The sequence below is a fragment of the Desmodus rotundus genome, chromosome 5, assembly GCF_022682495.2.
Source record: "Desmodus rotundus isolate HL8 chromosome 5, HLdesRot8A.1, whole genome shotgun sequence".
Lineage (NCBI taxonomy): Eukaryota > Metazoa > Chordata > Mammalia > Chiroptera > Phyllostomidae > Desmodus > Desmodus rotundus.
In genome coordinates, this window is record NC_071391.1 from 81,731,175 (window position 1) to 81,752,231 (window position 21,057).

Sequence of the window (21,057 nt, forward strand, 5' to 3'; positions counted from 1 at the left end):
CCCTCCACCCGCCACCACCCCCTCCCCACCCAGCTGTGACTCTGCGTGTTCTTTAGTAAAGAGAATGCATAGGACACAATGTAGTTTAGGGCACTAAAACTACTCCATTTTATACCGTGGGACTGTAAAGCACTAAGCATTTGTTCTGTACATTTCTCTCCTTACAGCAGCTTGTAAAGAGGCCCAGTAACAAATATATCACCATATATGAACGCTTTCTTGTCATTAAAATAGGATGAGGTCAGAAGACTATGGCTTCATAAATATATAGTTTTGACTCTTCCCTAAAGCCCAGAGTGTCCAAAAATTAGGCTATGGAAAAAAACAATAAAGGCAAAAACTTATGTTGATCAATGGTTGCCACAATTTAGCTACATGTTGTCTCTCTGATGGAATAAACCTGCAGTTATCAGAGTGGGTTAGCAAAATGGGCAGTCAGTGATCAAACAAGAATAAATGTGTTGTAAAGGGAATGCAGAGAGCAGGACTGAGCTGTCAGCAAGAAACCGCAGACCACAGAACACCAAGAAGCAAAGGGACTTGGAGGCGGATGTACTCTCAGGTGTGGGCCAGTGGCATTACACATAACATCCCCCATTTAAAGGGAGATCTTGTCGATGGCTCATTGGTCAGAATTGCACAGCTCTTTCTATGTTTGAATGAAGAAACTGACACCTGAGGCAGTCGTCTCTCTTATGTAAGTTTGATCGGTGTGGATTCCTTCGCCAATTAAGTTCCCAGAGTAATTTCCACCAAGCAGGGTACCCTCTTCTAGGCCACCTGAATGCCTCGCACACACTTTGACTTTGCAATGCATGGATCACAGCCCACAGGTTACACCCACACTCCTTCTTTCATCTTACCTCCGTCCTTTATTCCCTTACACATTTTTCTGACCCCTCTGGTCCCTCCTTACCCAATGCCTTTTCCCTCCATCTCCTAGGGGTCCAGTCCTCTCATTTTCTACCTGGTTGCCCAAAGCCCCTCAAGAGTCTCCATCACATCCCTTGTGACAGTGCCCCATGCTCTACCTCAGTGAGGTAGGAGTCCGGAAAATCAAATGAAGACGTTAATTAACGCTGAGAAGTGAATAATTGATCTTACTCCTTCTCCAGGCCTTCAGGAGTATTTTCTGGTTAAGTGAACACACCCCTGATGTGTAGAGTACGATCGAAGTGCTTGGATAGGGCAACTTTCTCTCCCTCACACCTCTGAGCACAGTCCTGGGGGAACATCCCTGCAGGAGCAGATCTGAGGGCATCTGTGGTCCTTGGCTAAAGGGCCGCACTTTCCTGGGCCCCCGCCCTCCTTTCAATTCCCTGATCCTTACTTTGCTCAGTATTTGCTCTTCAATGGGTTGCGGGCAAATTCTACTGTGGGAGAGAGAGCTGCCCTTTCAGTCCACTGAGATTTGAGACCTCAGTCCTGGTTCCCAGTATCCTCGGGAGAGCCACCTGTCAGCCTGTGTCACTCACATCTGGACAGCAATTCCTGCATCAGAAAGAGGAGCGCTGGCCCTCTCTATAGATTTAGGGGTCTTCAGCAGGGTCTCAAAGTCATTTTTCTACATTGGCTGTATAAAATTCACAACTGTAGTCATCTGTTCACCCCCTGTTACTAAACAGCATACGCAAGAATGGCTGTGTAAATCATAGGTGTATCTCCACATCACTTTAACCTTTGTTTGATTATAATGCCAAATGGTGGGCGTGCTCACTCCTCCTAGTTCGCTGTCATCTTCTCGTGTGTCATGTTCATCCCTTCACAACTGGAGGACATACTGGCTACCAGGTAAGTACTGCCCAGCAACCAGCAGTGTCTGCATTCTTCTTAAAGCATCCAAGCCCTTTCATCATGTTTGACAAAATTAATTTATAAAAAAGGAGACATACACAGGCCTATATTCTATCTAGAATCCATTTAAGTTAGCTAGCCTAAAGGGGGTGGGGGTGGGGAGTGGGGGGTTCCAATAATTCCACATGTAAATGATTTTTAAGAATTCTATTTAGCTTGACAGTGTGTTTTTATATTGCATATACTAATTTAGTTCTATTTTATTGTTCTAGGAATTTACAATACTTTGTTAAAAAGTAAAACCAAGCATAAAATTATGACAAGGAAATTAATTGTATTTCCCTATCCCATTTCCCATCAGACTGCTCTCCATTTCCTGCTGCAGGCCAGGGCCTAACTTCTCATAATAATGCACAACGCCAGCATAAGAAAAAGTGAGCACTCTCCCTCCCTCACCTTCTTAGACCTGCTGTGCTCCCACTCACAACTATTCTGGGGAAGCAAGAGAAAATTAGAGAGTTCGGATTCAAAACACCCGGCTCTTGCAGGTCCTTGAAGATTAAGCAGAGGTAGTGATGTCAAGTTCAAGCTGCTTAAAAAAGCTTACTAGGTGATAATATCAAAAAGAAGTTGAAAGCAAAGTTTGCCTATGCAAAAGCTGCAACCTAAACAACCCTCCCATAAATCACTGGAAACAGACATTACAGTAGTAGTTGGAAGTGTTTGTGTCTCTTTATATGTTACACAAACCCTAAAAATGAGCGAAGAAAACCACACCTTTACCTTGCTGTTGAACAAATGCTCCTAAAGGAGCAAACGACTTGCTGCAGCTCGGTCAGTAACACCATACGGCACTGCTGTGACAGGGGAAGGGGTGGGGAAGAAACGCTCCGTGGCTTCCGTACGAGAGCCCACGACAGTAAATTCCACAAAGGGAAAAGAGTTGTTAGCCCCAATGGTAAAATACATATTTACATACATACATACGTAATAGATAGAAAAGTTTTACTAGTAGCTTTGTGACCCACTATTCAATACATAAATCTAAATGATACATTCATAAGAAGTGAGGCATTAGTTATATTTAAAGAACTAAAATAAAACAGAAACAGATTCATACATACAGGGAATAAACTGATGGTTACTGGAGTGGGGGGGTGGGAGCAGACGGAAGAAAAAGGTGAGGAGAATAGGAGGTACAGACTTCCGGTTATGAAACAAATAGGCCATGGGGATGTGATGTACGGCCTGCGGAAAGCGTCGATATAACTTTGCACAGTGACAGAGGGCACTGGACTTGTGGTGATCACATTTAAGGTATATAAGTGTTGAATCACTATGTTGTACACCTGACACTAATATTGTATGCCAACTATAATAAAAATAAACTTAAAAAAGAACTGAAAAAACAATTGATGTCCCAAGTTTAAGTCACTTTACATTATCATGATTCTACCAATCACACACCTAAATTATATTTTCTTTAGGTTCTATTATTGGGTTCTGTATGAAGTATCCTCTCTATTCAACATGACCCGATTCCTTTTATACACCAAACTCAGTAACCATTGACTTAGAGAGCGAAGGCACAAAATCTTACCCTCCAGATAGAGTGACCATCTCACGGACTCACCAAGGCAGGGAGTCGGGAAGGGCTCAGCCATGTGTCTCTAGTCGCTGGTTCAGTGGCCAGCACACTGCAGAAGCTCAGGAAAATCTTTGTTAAATTAAACTGGAGTTACACCACAAAGATGAATAACTACCGAGACCCTGACTTTGTGGGTGACAGCTCCCCCAGGCACCTCCTCCCCACCATCTCAGCCACGTTTAGGGTTCAGCACAGCGACACCCTGCACATGCCGACGGCACTGGGTATCGGGCTGTGGTGGTAATATATTTTTAAAAGTTAATTCAGTATTTTTAAATGTCTCTAAAAAGAAAAATTACTGAATATTTGGAGTAGGACAGAAGAATGTTTATATATTCATTCTGTATCCTTATGTACTATGTTAGGAAGTATTATAAATAAAAGTTCCCAATGTTTGGTATTATCTGCAGTGTGATTAAAACAAATACAAAAGTAGAGTAGTAAACAGAATCTCCAAAAATCAGACTAAATAGGGAAAAAAATCTTCTACAATTATCTGTAAATGATGATGCAGTGTTATTTTTGACATTTGATGTAGAAGGGTCCTCTAATCAGAACCCCTGATAAACAGATGTGTAGTTTGCAGTATGCAATGTCATTGCAACCTCAGAGGAGATATCTGCAAAAAATTTTAGAAGTTTCAAAAGGAAAAAAATGTGGACAAACCAAATAATACCTAAGAATTATCTCTTTTGCGTTAGGAAAATTGATAGATGTCCCTACTGACCTTCACCCTAACCAAGGGTCTTGAGTGGAATAATCCAGAAGTTTAATGCTTAATAAATTAACTTGGTCATAAAGGAAACTCAACTATGTATCAACTGTGTTATATCTTAATATTCACAGGCTTTTATCATGGTAATTTTTAGGTATGTTTTCTATGACATATGTTGCATAATAAAAGTTTTGAGTAGAAGATGAACTTTTCATCCTCTGTAATGGTATTCATCTTGTGTGATGTATTTCCCTTATTGAAATGAAAAATTATCAAATGTTCATTCCCTATGGCAGCCTCTGAAGGGAAAGTTAAAACTTTGAATATGGAAGAGACTGACTTAGTACAAATTATTAAGTGATCTCTACCTAATGGTCTGCTTGGTCACTTTCATATGGACCAAACATTCACTCTGGGCCCAGTAACTACTTATTTCCTCCATGTTTTTGGAACTTGATATTTGCCACAAGGTTTGGCAACAGTACCCCAAAGTCAAAATGACAAAAGAAGTTTGCATTAATAGAGGTTAGAGCTGTAGTCAAATTTGAACAGAATAAACTCCCCCTTTTCCTTACACTGAAAGCCTTTTCATCTTTGTGTCTAAGTTTAATAAAATCTCCTCTTTTGTGGGGAAAATATAGTGCTCTGCAGTGTCATTTACATACAAAACACTAACAAAAATTGAGTTAAACTAGTTAATTTGAAACTTTAAAAAGAAATGTGTTCTATTCTCATTATTCTGCATGCTGAGTGACTTTATGAAGATCAATGACAAACTAAAGGGTTTCTTAGTGCAGTGGCCCAGAGTCCTGCAGAACTATAATACATGAAGAACTAGAGAAACGCAAGATGGGGAGCCTCAAAAAGAAAAGCTTTGGGTGGGGGGTGGGCATGGTAATTTCTTCAGCCTTAGCACAGCCTGGTCAGAGTAGATAATCAGTATATGCTTTTTGAATGAATGGATGAGTGAATGAATGGCCAAACAGACCCCTAGTGGGGAATCAGTAGTGTGGAAGTAGGAAGCAGTTATTCCACGTTACTCACAGAGCAGTTGATGATAGAAAGCAGGACTTACTTATCTTTGCATCCCTGGTACTTGATACCATGCCTGGCATATAGGTGGTGCTCAGTTAATACCTAACTGGCTTTTGGCTCCATCAATGATTATATTTAAGGCAGTCTAATAGTAGAACAGGCTGCCCGATAAATAGTGAGCTCCCATTTCCTCAGCTTCGTGGGTCAGCAGCCCGGCAAGCAATGGAGAGAGCCTGAGGCTGGACAACCACCAGCAGGGATATTGACAAGTTTCTCAGCACCTTAAAGATCCCTTCCAACGTGCAAACATCAGGACCTTATGTTATATTTTTAAGCAAGTGAGCCTGTTGAAGCTGTTGAAACCCCACAATATTTTTCAGCCTTCTATGCTTGTAAGACCCAAAAATGCCTATCAGGACACCATAGAGGTGGCAATGCCCCCAGCAAAAGGGAGTAAGTTCCCAGTTTGCAAAGCACAAACTGTACTTAGCATAATTAACAGCTCACCCTCCCTTCTGGCCAGCCTGTTCTTTGGGTTCTGATGTCTTGTGTTTACAGAATACTCTCAAGTCAGTTTGCTGCGCCACCTTAGTCTCCTCCCACAACCAGAGAGTAAAACAGACAGCAAACCAACCACCTCCACATGCACAACAGAGACATGTGCGTTTGCACGTCCTATAGGCAGTATTTTTCCACTACCAGTCACAATGCATTAGTGGGCCGTTAAATTATCTTAGTCACTCCCAGCCAACATAGAGTTTTCATAAACAGAATGAAATGGAAAAAATGGAATACAATAAAAAATTTCAGAGTGCCTCATACACACAGGTGTACACTGTCTCATGAAACTTTCGTTTCGTAAATATGTAGATATTGTTATAGGTATAGTACGTGAACATGCAAAGTGGATTTCTTCTGTGGGTTGAAGTTGAAAAAGCCTGAAAGCCTGTGCTGTGAAAGATCAGGAAGACAGCAATGATAGTTAAGAGGAAAAGCTTTAGCATCAGATGTATCCAAGTTTGGTTCCCACTCCTGCCATTTAGGGGGCCACTTGGGCACGTTGCTTACCCCTCTGTGCCTGTTCCCCCTTTTGTGAAATGAGAAGACTATACCAGACGGTGCCTGGCATCCAATCAACACTCAATTAATGACAACTTTCAAAGTCTCTTGTTCGAAACACCCAAGTCTATGGGGTCCCAGGGCAGACATGGTTGCCCCAGGCCTCATGGCACATGCAGGTCTAAAACAGGCTTCACAGGATACATTTAGAAAGGATTCTCCCTTATGCCCAAAAGTATGGTGTTTGGCTCCTGAATACCTGAGCTGGGGTCTTGCAGTTATAGAAACAGCAGAAACTAAGAGTTCTTAATGTTGGGCTAAAAAATGAGGACTTCTTTCTCAAAATAGGGCTCAGGTGTGAGGAAACCCAGCTGTCTGAAGTTGCAGGCCAGCAACTGCACCGGAACACCTGTCCCAGCCGCAGGTGACAGTACTCAAGCCCCCAGAACCGCTGCCGTGGCTCAGGCAGAGGTGTTCCGGTGGAAGGACAGAGAGGTCTTCACTGTCCCTACAGACCCTGTGATTTCCAAGGAGCTTACCTCTCACCCAGCGCTGCCCGCCATCTTCACAGGGCAGCCAATATCAACATCAACTTCAGTGATGTTGCCAAGGGAACGCTATGGCTTCCTGCCATCCCTGCCCATCTCCACATGAAAGGAAGGAGACTGAGCCTGAAAACGTGAGACAGCACCTCAGAACAGGGGCAAACAGACACACACACAGGGAGCCAGGGAGAAAGGAAAAAAAAAAAAAAAGGCAAGAAATGGAGGAAAGCAGTGAAAGGCAGACAAAAAGAAACTTGGGAAAAAATAAACAAAGTGGCCAAATAAAAAAGAGGAAGATTTTTAAAAGCAAACCAAAAAAAATAATAATTGTAAAACAAAAAGGTACATGACAAAAGGAAAAAGAAATAGTGGGAAAAGCTAGTAAGACAAAACACCATCTGAATCTATGCTGCTTCGTTCACTGTTCCTGCAGAAGGAGCAGTGCCCAGGCAGGGCAGGGCAGGGAGAAAGGAAATTGGAACCCTCTGACCTCGTGTTCTTCCCCTCTTCCTGAGTCTGGTCTGCAGTCTGACTTCCAGCAGGGAAACTCAGGACACAAGCTCAGGGGCCTTTGGAGAAAGAGGCTCCAGAAGCTGTTACAGATTCCAGCTGGGCTGGAGACAAGCACACCCTGTCCTGCCCTCCACTGTCAGGTGCCACCTCAGGGGTTCCCAGCCCTGGTCCCTTCCACCAGAGACAAGGCTTCAGCTGCCAAGCAATTCCTACCCATCACAGCCTCCGAAGTCTTGTCATTACCAGACAGCCCTGTTCCCTCATTCCCTTAGGCTCCACCCTGCATCAGTCACATTTGAGGGCATTCAGATTTTTTCTGGTGCCCTGTGGGGCTCAATTCTACTTCTGCATTTCAGAGAACTCTGGGAACACCAGTAGAGGCCTATAACCATTCCCGGGCCTGGCCTTATGGGAATGTCTGGCTTATTTGCAAAGGGAATCTCACCATGCCTCTGTCTTTCAGTGTTTTCCCCTTCCCTCAGGGGCTAGGAGAAGGTTTGGCCTGGTACTCTCTCCCTTCCTGAACCACTCCTGTCTTCTCAAGCTTCCAAGTCACACAGAAGAGGCACAGTAAGTGCTTGGAAAAGATGACCCAACACAGCCCCAGGTCATTAGTGAGGGGCTCAGGCCTGGACCACCTGCCCCCACCCCCCACCTCTCTTGCCAAAGTGTGAAGGCTTAAGTGCATCCACATTCTTTCAGCTCAAATAATACATTTGACTGAGCAGGAGTCAAATGTATTATTACTTCTCAACAAAAGCTCCTGCAGCAAACTAGCAGGGATGCTCTAGAGGGAGAAAAAGGGGAGAAGAGGAAACTTCACAGTGAAGAAACCACTAGTCTCAGAAAATCTCCAAACTGCAAGACCCCATGGGCAGCCCCCAGCACCTTGCAGAAGAGCAAAGGATCTTAATGAGCAGGCATTCTGCTGAAACCCCGGTGGTCGGGCCCCAGACAGAGAGCAGGCCAAAGGGGAGGGAAGCCTGCTGGTAGCCAAGCAGGGCCAGAAGGAGATGCGGTGCAGAGCTAAGGCTTCTGCTGGGCCTCTGGCTTGCAACCTGGGCCCAGAGTGACTCCTTGCTATGCCATACCTACTGGCTGCCATGTTCACTGTGCAAAAAGTAAGATTTTTCCCCCTAAAATAGAAAGAGGGGACGTGGGGATCAATCCGGCCAGCCAGCCTGGCTCAGGTGGTCATCAAGGGCAGCCTGAGTCACTCAGGGCTCCCGGAGCTGCCTTTGAGGCAGAAATACAGAGCATCTTTGAGCACTCCTGCTCTGTCTGTGGGAAGGTGGGCAAAATGCTCAAAATAGAATAAAAGCAAGGGTCAGGACCCAAAGGGGTGTCACTCCCTGTTTCTCTGGACCCTCTGTGGGGTGTCTGTGTGCAGGATTTCTGCAGAAGATAGTCCATTTTGTTAAGCCTTTGAATATTCAAATTGAAAGTACCGCGCAATCATTGATTGTCAAATCATGGGTTTCTAGAGGTTTTAAATACTTGGCATGAGGGGGAAAAAACTCAAACCTATACCCGAAGGTATAAAACATTAATTCTGTTTGTCTCCTGCTCCAGGAACCTGGATGCAGCTGGATGCTTTGTGAAACTTTAAAAATGTTGCATCTCTGCTTCTCTCCTCGCACAGGAGCCCTCCTAGGCGCTGAGTCCCTGCAGCTGAAGCACCCAGCCACGGACCCAGCTTCTGCTGACCACCATGTCGGGTAACTCAGCTGCTTCTCCTGGGGCAGGGTCACGCGGGCCAGGGGCGTTTTGATATGGGTGTATTTCCACAGCTTTTCCTGCATAGAACAGAGAGGCACAAAGTCAGAGCATACAAGGGTGTGCCGGGGATCCGGAGGGGGCACAGGCCACACTGTGGCCGCTCCCACTCGGCGCCTGCTCCCGAGAGCAGAGGCCCAGGTGCCGAGTTGAATGCTAAGGTCGTCCGCCTACGCCAGCCCCCCACCCACCCACCCTCCCACTTGGCCAGAGTTGTGACACGGGGATTTCGCGGCGCGGGCTGTGCGCGCCCAAAAGCGGCGGCGCGGGGGAGCTAGAGGCTCGCGGTGAGCCCAGGACGCTAGCCGGGCGCGCGGGTTGCACGGAGCTGAACTGTGGCGGTCTCTGTGCGGACCCCTAGCCGCGCCCGCAGCCCGCGGAGCCGCAAACCCGGAGAGAAAATCGCGGGGAGAGACTGGACCGAGGAGAAGACGCGGCCCCCATTTTCTGCGGGACGGGATTGGGATTCCCTGGGATTGGGCGACAAATAGCGCAACCTCCTCTCCTGAGGAGACCCCCTAACTCCCAAGACTAGGCCTGGGGGCTTCCTGCAGTCCAGTTGCGGTCTCCGAAACCACCAGGCGAGGCGCTGGCGGCCAGGCACTGTCGCCACGCTCCCGGACAGGTCGCGCGGCCGCCCCGAGGCTCAAGGCCCGACCCCTCCCCGCGCGATTACCCCGGCGGCCCTCATTCCAAAGTTGAGGTCAGATAGGAAGTCGCACTAGGCTCCCCCGGCCACTCCCGACCGGGAACGCTCACTCGGCCCCGCGTAACCTAACAGCCCGGCCCGAGCTACTCACTGCGGCTTAGAGGGGCCCCGGGACGGCCCAGCTCCCGGCGCACTCCGGCTCCCTCCCCGCCGACCGTCAGGCGCGCGTTCGGCTCGCTCAGCCGGCCGGAGACGTACGGTCCGGCCCTGCCGCGCCGGCCGGGAGGGCAGCCCCAGCCGTAGAGCAGCCTTCCAGCCGCGCGCGCCCAATCCTCGGGATCCCTGCACGGCTTTCCTGGAACTCGCGCTACGCGGACTAGACTCGGAGCCTCCACTCGTGGCGGAGAACTGCCAGCACCAGAAAGGGAGGGGGTGGGGAGAGACGGGAGGAAGGGGAGAGCGGGAGCCGGGCCTAAAGAGGGAGGAGGGAAAGATGGAGAGCAGGAAAGGCGGAGGAAGGGGGCTAGGGCGGGAAGGCAGAAGAAAAAGATCCTGGAAGAGAGGGACGGAGTTCCCAGGGTCTGGGCCCTGTACTGGAATCAGTCTGGCAGGTCCCTCACCGGCCCAAGGATGAGTCTCCCCCAACCTCACAACCTGCCCCGCTGGCCTCCAGACCAAGAGCACGTAGAGGCCGAAGCCTCCCCAGAAGCCACATCTGGCTTGGTGGAGAAGGAAGGGAATCAGTGATTGTATACCAGTGGGAGCATTACGAGGGAGTGGAACAGGTCAGCAACTACAGATCAGAGCGTGCCCCTGAAACTGTGCGCAGCCCCTCCTCTGGTCCATAATACCCTCTGCCAGGCCAGTGGGCTGGGCCTAGGTACCCCCAACTTAGTTAGCCAAGATGGTAAACTCCCCTGGACTGGTCTCCACATTCCTAAGTGGAAAAACCTGTATGCTATTGGTCTAGGGATAGAACCCAACCTGAGGTGGGTGGCCCCCCAGATTTCCATATGTTCTGGTCCCCACTGAGGCCCTGCAATCTGCCCAGCTTCTCTTCACCCCTCCAAATAAGTTTCTTTCCCACTTGCCTTTAGGCATTCTCTTTGTGTTCTCCAAACCTAGAAAGCTGGCCTCAGGTGCCAAGATTTATAAAGAGGACCCCCACACCTCAGACTGACACCCAAACCTCACACTTGACCACTGACCCAGCTGTCTTTCCCCAGAAAAACCAAAGGTGTATCAAGGTGTCCGGGTGAAGATCACAGTGAAGGAGCTGCTGCAGCAGAGAAGGGCTCACCAGGCAGCCTCAGGGGGAACAGTAAGCATAAACCCTTCACTTACTCCCGACTCCTGTTAGGCATCTGGGAATGTGTAGAGACCACCCTGGGCCTCAGTCACCACCCAGACCTGGCCTTCCTCAGGTGTTTTTGTAAATTTCGTGTCCAGCTTCATCCTAGTTCACCACAGGAAGACACAAAGAACAGCTGTGGCATGTTTGGGGCTCGGGATTTGGGGGAGCCCATCCCTCCCTGATCCTAGTTGAGTAAGAAGGGCTTGTTGATCCTGTGTAGGGAGAGGAGCAGCCAGCAGGTAAGTAGGTTGTTATTCTGTTAGGAAGACAGTGTGTGTGCCCTCACATATCCAAAAAAAATCTCTCCCAGAAACTTCGTTTTAGGAAGCTCCTTCAAGGACAGAATCTCTGTGGAACCGACCCCCTCCCTCTTCATTCTTCTAGAACCTGGCCTCTGAAGTCATTTATCTGGAAATCACCAAACTGAAAGTTCCCAATGGAAAGGGGCCATGTCTCTGCAGAAGAGACAGCTTGGAATAAAGAACCACCTCCTTAAGATGTAGTGAAGCCTTTTGTTGTTCCAGATCCTCACAGGATAGGTCTGGATAGTCATAAGAGTACCCTGCCATTTATGTACATTCTAAACAGACAGTGCTGCCAAGAGCTCTCAGGACAGCAGCAGAACCAAATAAAGTAGGTCAGGTTATCTCCCAGGAGAGGGAAATCCATCACTGCAAGCCCTTGATTGTACAATTGCTTGTGGGTTGGTTTAGTTGTGCACGGATCTGACAGCTAGGGCCCATATTGCCAACACCAGCATTGGTGCTCCTCCAGCTTATTGGTGCATGCCCCGGCAATGGGTTTTGTGCCTGGTGCTGTTTGTGCGCAGTGCAGGACTTCATGAAATGGGTCTTTGTGAGAAGAGGCAAATGATTTAGGGGTGGTGAGCACAGCAGAGCCAGTGGGCTAGGTTCAGATCTCAGCACCTCAATGGGGTGTGTATCCTCTGAGCAAGTTATTCTGCCTCTCTTGCCTCAGTTTTCTCATCTTTAAATTGAAGATAAGATTGTGAGAGGGCTATATGAGTTATTGCATATAAATCACTTAGAAGAGTGCTTTCCACATAGTAAGTGCTCAATTAATGCTAGCTATCATTATCATTTGTGAAAAGCAGCTACAATAAAATTGCAACCAAGGCTTGAAAGCCAGCTTTTCAGTAGTGTTCATCTGTACCCTTTGCTCAGAGTTTAGAGGTTCAGGTGTGAATTTTCTGTGATATGGCCTGTACTGTGCAAATTTTAAATTTGGTGGCAAAGTTAGTACCTTTATATGCAGTACTTCAGCTAACACAATAAAACTTCCTTCCACTTGTAAAGGGTTCTACAGTGGTTCTTTAAAAGCATTTTTTGCACACTCATTTTTTTCATTTGGTTCTTATAATAAGCAGGGGAGGTAAGTAGATTAGGAATCTGTATGCCTCTATTACAGCTAAGTTCAAAGTCTTGCAGTTACTGATGGTCGAGCTAAAAGTAGAATCAAGGTCTTATTATTCTTAATTTTTTAAAAAAAAAAAAAACTTCCCACCTATCAGCTCCCTAAATTCATGTTTCAGCATATCCAGCTGTGCTGAGCAGGAGTCTGGTAACCTCAACCATCAGCCCCTTCAATTCACAGATAATTATAAAGTTAATAAAACCGGGAACAAGGGAACTGGAAAATGCTTCTGGAGAAAAAAATCATCAAGATGTTCATAACAAAATGTAATTTTTCATTACGGAGCTTTAGTACAAGGTAGAATTCTGCTTCAGCTGCCCCTGGAGAAGTCCCGCTGGGCATGGCGATTTTATTGCTGTTGGCCGCTTACAGGTTGGTTTGGCCACTATTCCCCTGCTAGCTAACTGCAGGAAGGAAAGCAAGGGTTAAATATTTCACTTGTGTATCTGATCAGTATCTGTTCCCTGGAGAGGTTTGGCTTAACTAAGCGTTTCTCAATCCCCCCCTTGAGAAATGATAAGGCAATACTTCTGAAGCGGTGCCTTGCAGAGAGGTTCCTTGTGTAGTATATCCACCTGTATCCTCGCAGGCAGGAGGAGTAGCACACAGATGATTTAATTACGAGAGCTAACTGTACAGTCCTTCCGTGGCAACCAGCAGAAGGATCTGGGATTCCAGGAAAGCTGTGAAGGTATGGTCAGCTGGCAAGGATGGCAGATACCAGGGCATAATGTATGCCTGCTTCTTGGTGTAGACTCTTCTGGTCCAACAGAGATGACCTCTAAATTGTTCAGTGGTTGAAGGACACCTCTAGGAAGCTTTCAGCCAAGGAGAGAGTTAATTTTATAAAATACACAAAGCAGGAAGAGATTTATCTTAATTTGTTATAAAATCAGAGTAGTATCCAAATTTGAAATTTTAAGAAGGAAATTGTGAATGGAAGTTATCGACTGAGACAAATATGGGGCCAGGAGAAAGGAGTGCATGCAAGATTTGTAAATTTGATTCACAAAAACTTATTTCGGCCAGGCCAGGTGAATTTGCAAAGAGCCCTACACACACACACCTCTTACCTTTAGTATAAAGGGAAACTTGAGTTAGTACTTATCAAAAGATATAATTTATCCTTTTTTAACCATTAATTTTTTAACAGGCTTGCTGTGTTTTTTTTAATTGTAGAATGTGGATTTTTTGTGCTGTTTGAAATCTAAAAGAGAGGTGCCTTTCTTTGTATTCTTGAAGCAAAGTAGAACATGAACCCGAACTAGAAAGAGAATATCAAGTACGATATTGTAAATATACCTTAGGGAGATAAGACAGGGAGGCAGACAAATAGACCGTTCTTGGGGAGAAATGGGGTTAATGAGAACTCTACAATGAGTTTTTAAAACCCACTCCTTCCAAGTCCTTCAGCTCAAGCTGCAGCCAAATATTTGCATGAAGGGCTGGTGAAGGATTCCAGCTTCCTGGTTCATGACATTACAGCATGGATTGTTTTCAGAATTAACACCACCTCCATTTTCAGCAGTGGCTGCTGTACAATCTCCTGGTTGCTCCAGGTATGGGAGTAAGTATACCCTGTAACCCAAGAGGGAGAGGTGTGGTGAGCTCAGCTTCCCAGCACAGCGTCACAGAGCAATGCTGATCCCTTTAAACTTTAAAGCCACCACCTGAAACCTAAAAAATAATAACAATAATAATAATAAATCCTAAATTACTCGGTTAGTATAACTATCAATTCAACTAGAAAATACAGACTGCTTTACTTTAAGTAGTTAAAAGGAACACACTTATAAACTTCAAGTATTATAGTAGTGAAAAAAGCAACTTGTACAAAAATTAGTAAAAAACATACAAGGAGTTGAAATATTGCCTGACCATAAACTAGAATATAGATGGGCTCCAACTCGATGACTACAGCTTTAAGAAACAAAAATCTTTTTTTAGTATTTCATAGCTAGTAAGAACATGTGAATATTTTGAGCTATCAGGATTTAAAGAGTTAGGAATTGTGTCCTTTGGGGAAAACAAATTCCTAACGCTAAGTAGCCAGATAGAATATGAAAGTTTTGAAGAAAATAATTGACTAAGTCATGAAAGTTGGGATTAAATAAATGTAAGTTATTATTCATTTTAAATTGAATAGTTTTATAGAAAGGCTATTTACTGTTTTCTTGAACTGTTACATTTCTGTAATATAAAAATCATTTAAATTAAATTTTTATCAAAATTAATAGCTTTAAAATTTAAATGGGAGAATCTGATATTAAAAAATATATATCCCCAAGCAAACCTAAAAATTGAACCTAAATAAAATATAATATCAGTTTTATTTAACTTTTTTTAGAAGAAAGAATCTGGCTTACCTTAGAGCAGGAGGCAACATAGTTCACATCAAAATGTCTTAGCTTTCCCTAAACAGAACTTTCATTTCACTTTGCTTTATGGTCGTATTCTTGCTTTGGCAGCTGTCTGGAGGGAACAGTGTCCACCTTTCGGATCCAGTCACACCACCTTCTTCAGGTCAGTACAGCCAGCATTGCAATTTCCTCAAAAACTCTTTCAAAAGTGCATCTCGAAAGTCTTTCAATGCTTGATTCAGGGGTTAAGATAGGCACCACCATTTAACTGTAGTCCAACCAATCAGAAGGTGAAAAGAGCACAGTGACTCCAGATGGAAGCCCTGCAAGGGAACAAGAGCAAATGTTTCCTTCTTTCTGAACTGTCTATTCTTTGCTGTCTACTTTGTCCCCAGTTTGTTCTTCTCATTTATTCCAGGTCCTCATCTCTAAGTAACTAAACTAGACTAAAAGAGCAAAATTGTTTTTAGGAACTTGTCTTTTTCAATGTACCTTAGATGGAATACAGAACTCCTGAGGTCCTATATCGTGCCTTTGCTCTTGTTCAATCAGTGTCTAGCCGACAGGGACTTCCCTCCCCTTCTTTTTCTCTCTTCCCAGAAAGCAGTTCAAACAACTGGAAGTTTTCTCAGCCCAATACGAATAACTCTATTACATAAACACTCCTACCTGTGCCACTCAACAGCTAAGAGTTCAAATATAAGGAAACCTGCTTATGGTGGCTCACCACTGAATTTGCCACTTACACTTAACTTCAAAGGAACCTTAACACTTCAAAAAATTCCTCTAATGGACACACTCTAAATCTGTCTTCTTTGAATGTTTAAGGATAATAAACACAGGTGGGGCCTATTATTACCAAAATGGAAAAGGAGTCATGGTTTCAGAAATACTCTTGTCTGATATTTAACAACGTATTTTAATTCTATTAATCATGTTAACAAATTCACTAAGAAAACATTTTTCCCTTTTGTAATTTAGAACGAGTAGTACTAATTTGGCCTTTATGTTCCTGGTTTCTATTTCTAATTTGCCTTGCCATTTATATCACTTCACTCCTCAAAATTTAAGTTACTGAGCAAGTGTGAAAAGTTTAGGAGAGGAATAACCCTCAGTCAACAGAATTATTTCCCATGACATCAGAAGTTTTCCTAAAGCCTCAAACAACTCTGTAAGCCCTTTCTGAGAGGTTTACTTGAACTGCAGATAGGAGCTGAATGTGGATGCTTTTTGTGGTCCAAGAAAGTGGGGGCTTGAGCCATTATTTTTGACTGTGATAGTCAGACGCAGGTTGGATCACCATCATTTTATTTTAGCCCCCCCCCCCCACATTCACAGCCAATTCTCACATTATTGACCAGAGTCATTTCTCTGGACCTTCAGTTAGCTAAGGCAACTAAAAAATCCCAAGTGCCTGACTGTTTACTTTTCTGGAACTTCTTAAGCCTTGTTTTCCCTTATACATAGTAAACATTCAGAATGTAGACTAGAACTTTATTCAAATTGATAACTGCAATTTTTAAACAAAAAATACCTTTTTTCCTTTCTCTTGTAGTCTACTTTGAAACTGAATCGAATTCTTCCACACCTAATTATTTTCAACCCCAAGAATTTTCCAGTCATGCTTCTTGTGAAGAAAACCCGAGCTGCCTTGACCAGATCTTGGATTCCTACCTTCAGACACAGACACACCCGGACCCTTTGCTCAATTCCATGCAAAGTACTCCCCACTATTTCCAGGACAGCTTCCAGGCTGCCCCTTTCTGCTTTAACCAGAGCCTGGTAATTTATCTCTGTTCTTAACAAAATCTGTTTATTATTTGCTATGGGGTAATAATGCCTTGTAAGAATAATGCTTTGAAAGAATACTCATGAGAAAGTATACAAATCCCATCAACGAGGAAAGAATCCAGGAAGCAAACAGAACCATTTACAAGTCAGTGGAGGTGGAAATAGCCACACATCGCCCAAGTTACTGTGCCAGGTTGGTGTGTGGCGATGAAAAGGTTTCCTGGCAATATACATTTAATGGTTTTAAATGATAAAGTTAAGACATCTACTAATTAGACACTACTGATTTAAACAATAGCCTTTGGATTAGGGTGTTCTTGAAAATGGACTTAAGGCTCTGTCTACACAACACCAAACTATCATTTTGATAAATGGGCTTTGTTTTATTTTGCCATTTAATTTGTTCTACTAACTGGTTGTTTTGGTCTGGTTTAGGCACAAGAATTCATTTGAGCCTCAGATGTTTAGTAAAAATGAAGCCCTAATACTTGAAAGAATTTGGATGGTCTGTTCTTGATGGACCTCAAATGTTTGAAAAAAAAATTACAGAAAGGTTTGCATTAGTAGGAGGATACCAGTCATTTAAGATGCCTTTTAGATGACTCATAGATATTTTAAACCTTAAAAAGTAAGTGTTTTTTAATGTAAATCCTTTTTTATTTGGATTTGTCAAAAGTCTGTGTAGGTATCAGACTGAATATTGAGGGGATAGGAAATGAACTCCACAGAATATGCATACAGGGCCCCCATTCTTCCAGCCCCAGTTCTGCCTGAGTATGTTCACCTTGTTCTCCACAGCCGAAGGTGTGGAGAAACGTCCAAGGTGCCACCTGCAGCTTATATTGTACCTAAAGCTTATATTGTGGCACACGGTAGGATTTGATGAGCAGGTGACTTGAAGCACAATGGGATTTTGTGGTTTAAGGACAAAGCATCCTCTAAAGTATGGTTATAACAAAGGAAGCCACTGAAGCAAGGCAATTTATTGTTGGGGAAAAAAATAGGTAAATACAGAATGTGGTGTTATGAAATCATGCAATCAGCAAACGAAATTACTGCTGCAGACTTGGGTTGGGTTGAGTGTTTTGTGTCTTTACCCCTAATGTTCTTACACTAAGTTATTAAATCCACTCTATTCAGTCCTTTTAATCCTGTCTAAGTTATCATGCTCTTTTTTCCTTGGTTTTCATTTCTCCAGACTCCAGAATCACCTTCAGATTCCTCCACTCTCTCTGGCTCCTTAGACTACAGTTACTCGCCAGCACATCTACCTTCATATGCTGCGGAGAATTACAATTCTCCCCCTTCTCTGGACACCAGAAACTGTGCCTATCCGTCAGAAGACTACTCCTACCCTCCCTTGCCCTCGCATGCCCAGGACGACTGCTTCTTCCCAGCCCCCACCTCAGGTTGCTACTGTGTGTCCTGTGAGTCAGAACACTTGGCCACCGTCAGAGCATCTGAGTATTTTCCCTATCCCGGCACAGACTTTGTGAACTTTGATCCCACGGCAGCAGCAACCACTGATTTCTATACGAGGGAAACAGACTGTGACATCTGCTATAGTTCATAGAATTTCATTAATTTGGAACATGGCGTGCATATGTCTCTTGTTCTGCCTCACCAAATGACAACTGGAAATAGGCAACTTGTTAACAAAATATCACAGGCACAGTTTACATGTCACCGTTTTCAGTTTTCTGACACTAACTTAGGCATTAAGATGAATCAGACCCAGTCCTTGTGCCTATTTTGTATGCTTACAGTTAAAAGTTTTGTAGGGAACATTCAATTGTTTTACTTTTCTGTATAATGAACAAATTCTAACTTTTTTACTAATAAATAATTTTGTATTACTAAATGTTGGCTTACTTTTTAAGTCTTTGAATAATAGTTTCCAGTTGCTTTGAATAGCATCAGTTACTTCTGGAAATCACTAATTACTCTTCAATAGATTAATCTCACTTATTAATGAATTTAAAATTATTTTGATGTGGTGAGGTGCCTGGGCTCCCAGGGGGATGCAGAGTAGACACAGCTGTGATGGCAGAAAAGTGAAAATCAGCCTCACCTTTAAGTAAGGGTGTACGTACATCTTGGAGCAACATCAGAGAAAGACATTTAAGAATCATTAGTTTCTCGTATGTAACATTAGTCAATGAAATATTAATATGGCCAAAAAGCACATCTTACCTACAGCAATGTTAACTTGCAGGTAATTCTTTTTTATTTCCACAGTATTGTTTTGTAAACTTCCTGGGCAAATATGTGATCTTTTTTCTCCTGAGAGCTGCCTTGCAGTTGATACATCACGAAGTTGAGAATTTGTCGCTATCTTATTTCTGAATTTCTGCTTCAGGTCCTTAAATATGCATCACTTATATTTATAGATTGATTTATGGGATTGGCCGTGTTGTTTACAACTGAATTTCAGAATTTATTTTTTCTGATGAGTCATTTGAACAAGCCCAGCCATCTATCAAGGTGAAGAGAGTTACTTAAGCTACCTAGGCTAGACCATATTGTTAAAACCTGTTTGCTGAGGGCACTAACGCACAGGACATAATCCCTGTACTGGAGTCTGGGAGGCATTTTCCAAGTCCCCAGGTTTAGCACAATTACAGCAATACTGGTACCATTGGCATTGGACGGGCCACAGCTGCCATTTTCTGAGTGCTTCCTGTGTGCCAGAATTGTCTAAGGGTTTTGTCACAGATCATGTCATTTAATCTTTACAACAACACGTGTAGCAAAATGAGGAGTCTGAGACTCAGAGAAGTTCAGTCACCTGCCCAAGGTCACCCAGCCAATATGCACCCAAACTTGGGTCTGAAGGACATAAATGCATGCTTCTTACTCACTCTTCAGGGATGGTATAAAGTTTGATCCACCGTTTGTGAAAGAATGTTCAGGAACCTGTGGAATCATCCCCCACTAAACCCCAACTTCCTCATGCGCACACAGGTGTGACCTCATCATAAGTAGTCAAAGCTCCCCAGAAGGGCCAACCTGTCCGTAGGATACAAAGATGGGAAGCATAAGAGCTTTCGGTTTAGGGACCAGGGAAGAAGCTGACCAAATGCCACTTCAGTGGCCTCGTTCTCTCAGTAGGCAGACACGCTTTCAAAATGGCACTGTCTGATCGCCTCCTCCCTGGGGCCCCCTTGCAGGCTTGGGCAAACAGGACAAGTTGCAACCTGCCTCCTGGGACAAATGTGCCAAGGAAACAGAACAATTACTGCCTTTCTAAGATGCCAGAAAAACTAAAATTTTAATAGCTTCAAACTAAATTGAAACTGGCCTGTTGTCAACAAATATCTTCACACAGACCAAAGCCCCTGCACACCCTCCACCCTACCCCCAAGAGTCAGAAAGCAGAGAACTGAAAGATGCCTGGTGGTTGGCACCAAAATACCCCTTTCTTGGACATCATTCATTTTTTTTGATCCCCAACTAGTGTCCTCTGCCTTCTGAGTCAATTATCTTGCAGCTCTAACATAACATTTCTACCTCCTTGTTTCTTGTTCTTCTTTCCCATGCCTCTGACTTTTTGCCTGAATCAAGTGAGAAAAGATTCATAAGGGAATGTGAGACAAGGGCTGAATAGCTACTGTGCACCACAATGAATAAATCCACCTTAAACTGATCTTTAAGATCTTCCTTACCTTTGCACTAACAGGTCACGTGGCACACAGAGAAGCGGCTGGATGCTGCTCACCCAGTCTGTTACTCACCCCAGCACACACAGAACTACAGCGGCAGGTCAAACACTGCCAGCAGCACTGGGGCAATCTAGAATGCCTCTCCTCAGCATAGGCCTTGGAAGTTGTATAAAATACAGATGCCTGTGCCTCAGTGTGACAAAGAATGATTCAGTATGTTTGTGGAGGGGCCCAGCCATCTGCATTTTTTAATGTACTTAAGTCGATTCTGATATAAATGGTCTTCTGTCTACTCCTGAAAAACACTGACAGTGAATGTCTGATTGTTCACTTGTAGGACCTAGCAGTACAATAAGAATAAGTTACACGAACTCAGCTCTTTCTATAGGCCTTCACCATGGGCCTTATCTTAGTGAATGCTCAAACAACCACACAAGATACATACTATTGTTCTCATTTTTATTGATGATGAAACTGAAGTTTGGAGAGTTAAATAACTTGCCCAAGGTCACACAACCTGTAAATCGGGTAAGAACTGTCCAACTCAGGTTGTCTGGTGCCACGGTCTGAACTTCCAAAAGCCTCAGTAAAGTTTCCAAACATTAATTACACTTGGAAGAATTTGACCTTTTGCTTTAAAAGTCGCATGTATATCTGTAGCCAGTTCCTCATACCACAGAGACATTTATAAGATTATTATGGAAGTTCAAATGATTTTATTA

The 21,057-nt window shown here is 44.0% G+C and overlaps 1 protein-coding gene and 1 long non-coding RNA gene across 6 annotated transcripts; one reads left to right on the forward strand and one right to left on the reverse strand.

Annotated features, from left to right (window-relative positions):
• Nucleotides 1-60: 60 nt before the first annotated feature.
• On the reverse strand, nt 61-16,636 carry LOC123480807 (uncharacterized). Of its 5 annotated transcripts, none has more exons than XR_011651218.1 (4): nt 16,557-16,636; nt 14,889-15,205; nt 9,886-14,100; nt 61-9,105 (listed from the first exon to the last, which is right to left on the reverse strand). It is a non-coding gene; the product is annotated as an uncharacterized lncRNA (long non-coding RNA). The 5 variants fall into 5 exon arrangements; XR_011651217.1 differs by lacking the exon at nt 16,557-16,636 and adding an exon at nt 16,417-16,490; XR_011651216.1 differs by lacking the exon at nt 16,557-16,636 and adding an exon at nt 15,375-15,503.
• Nucleotides 8,923-18,506, forward strand: POU2AF3 (POU class 2 homeobox associating factor 3). Its single transcript, XM_053925229.2, has 5 exons — nt 8,923-9,027; nt 10,961-11,055; nt 14,991-15,045; nt 16,438-16,664; nt 17,872-18,506. The coding sequence occupies exons 1-5, from the start codon at nt 9,021-9,023 to the stop codon at nt 18,244-18,246; spliced, it is 759 nt and encodes a 252-aa protein (XP_053781204.1). The 5' UTR covers nt 8,923-9,020; the 3' UTR covers nt 18,247-18,506.
• The last annotated feature ends 2,551 nt before the right edge of the window (nt 18,507-21,057 follow it).

Coding starts and splice junctions, on each gene's coding strand:
- POU2AF3 (XM_053925229.2), top strand. Junction 11,056..14,990: donor AGGCAGCCTCAGGGGGAACA/GTAAGCATAAAC, acceptor TTGCTTTGGCAG/CTGTCTGGAGGGAACAGTGT. Junction 16,665..17,871: donor TCTGCTTTAACCAGAGCCTG/GTAATTTATCTC, acceptor TCATTTCTCCAG/ACTCCAGAATCACCTTCAGA.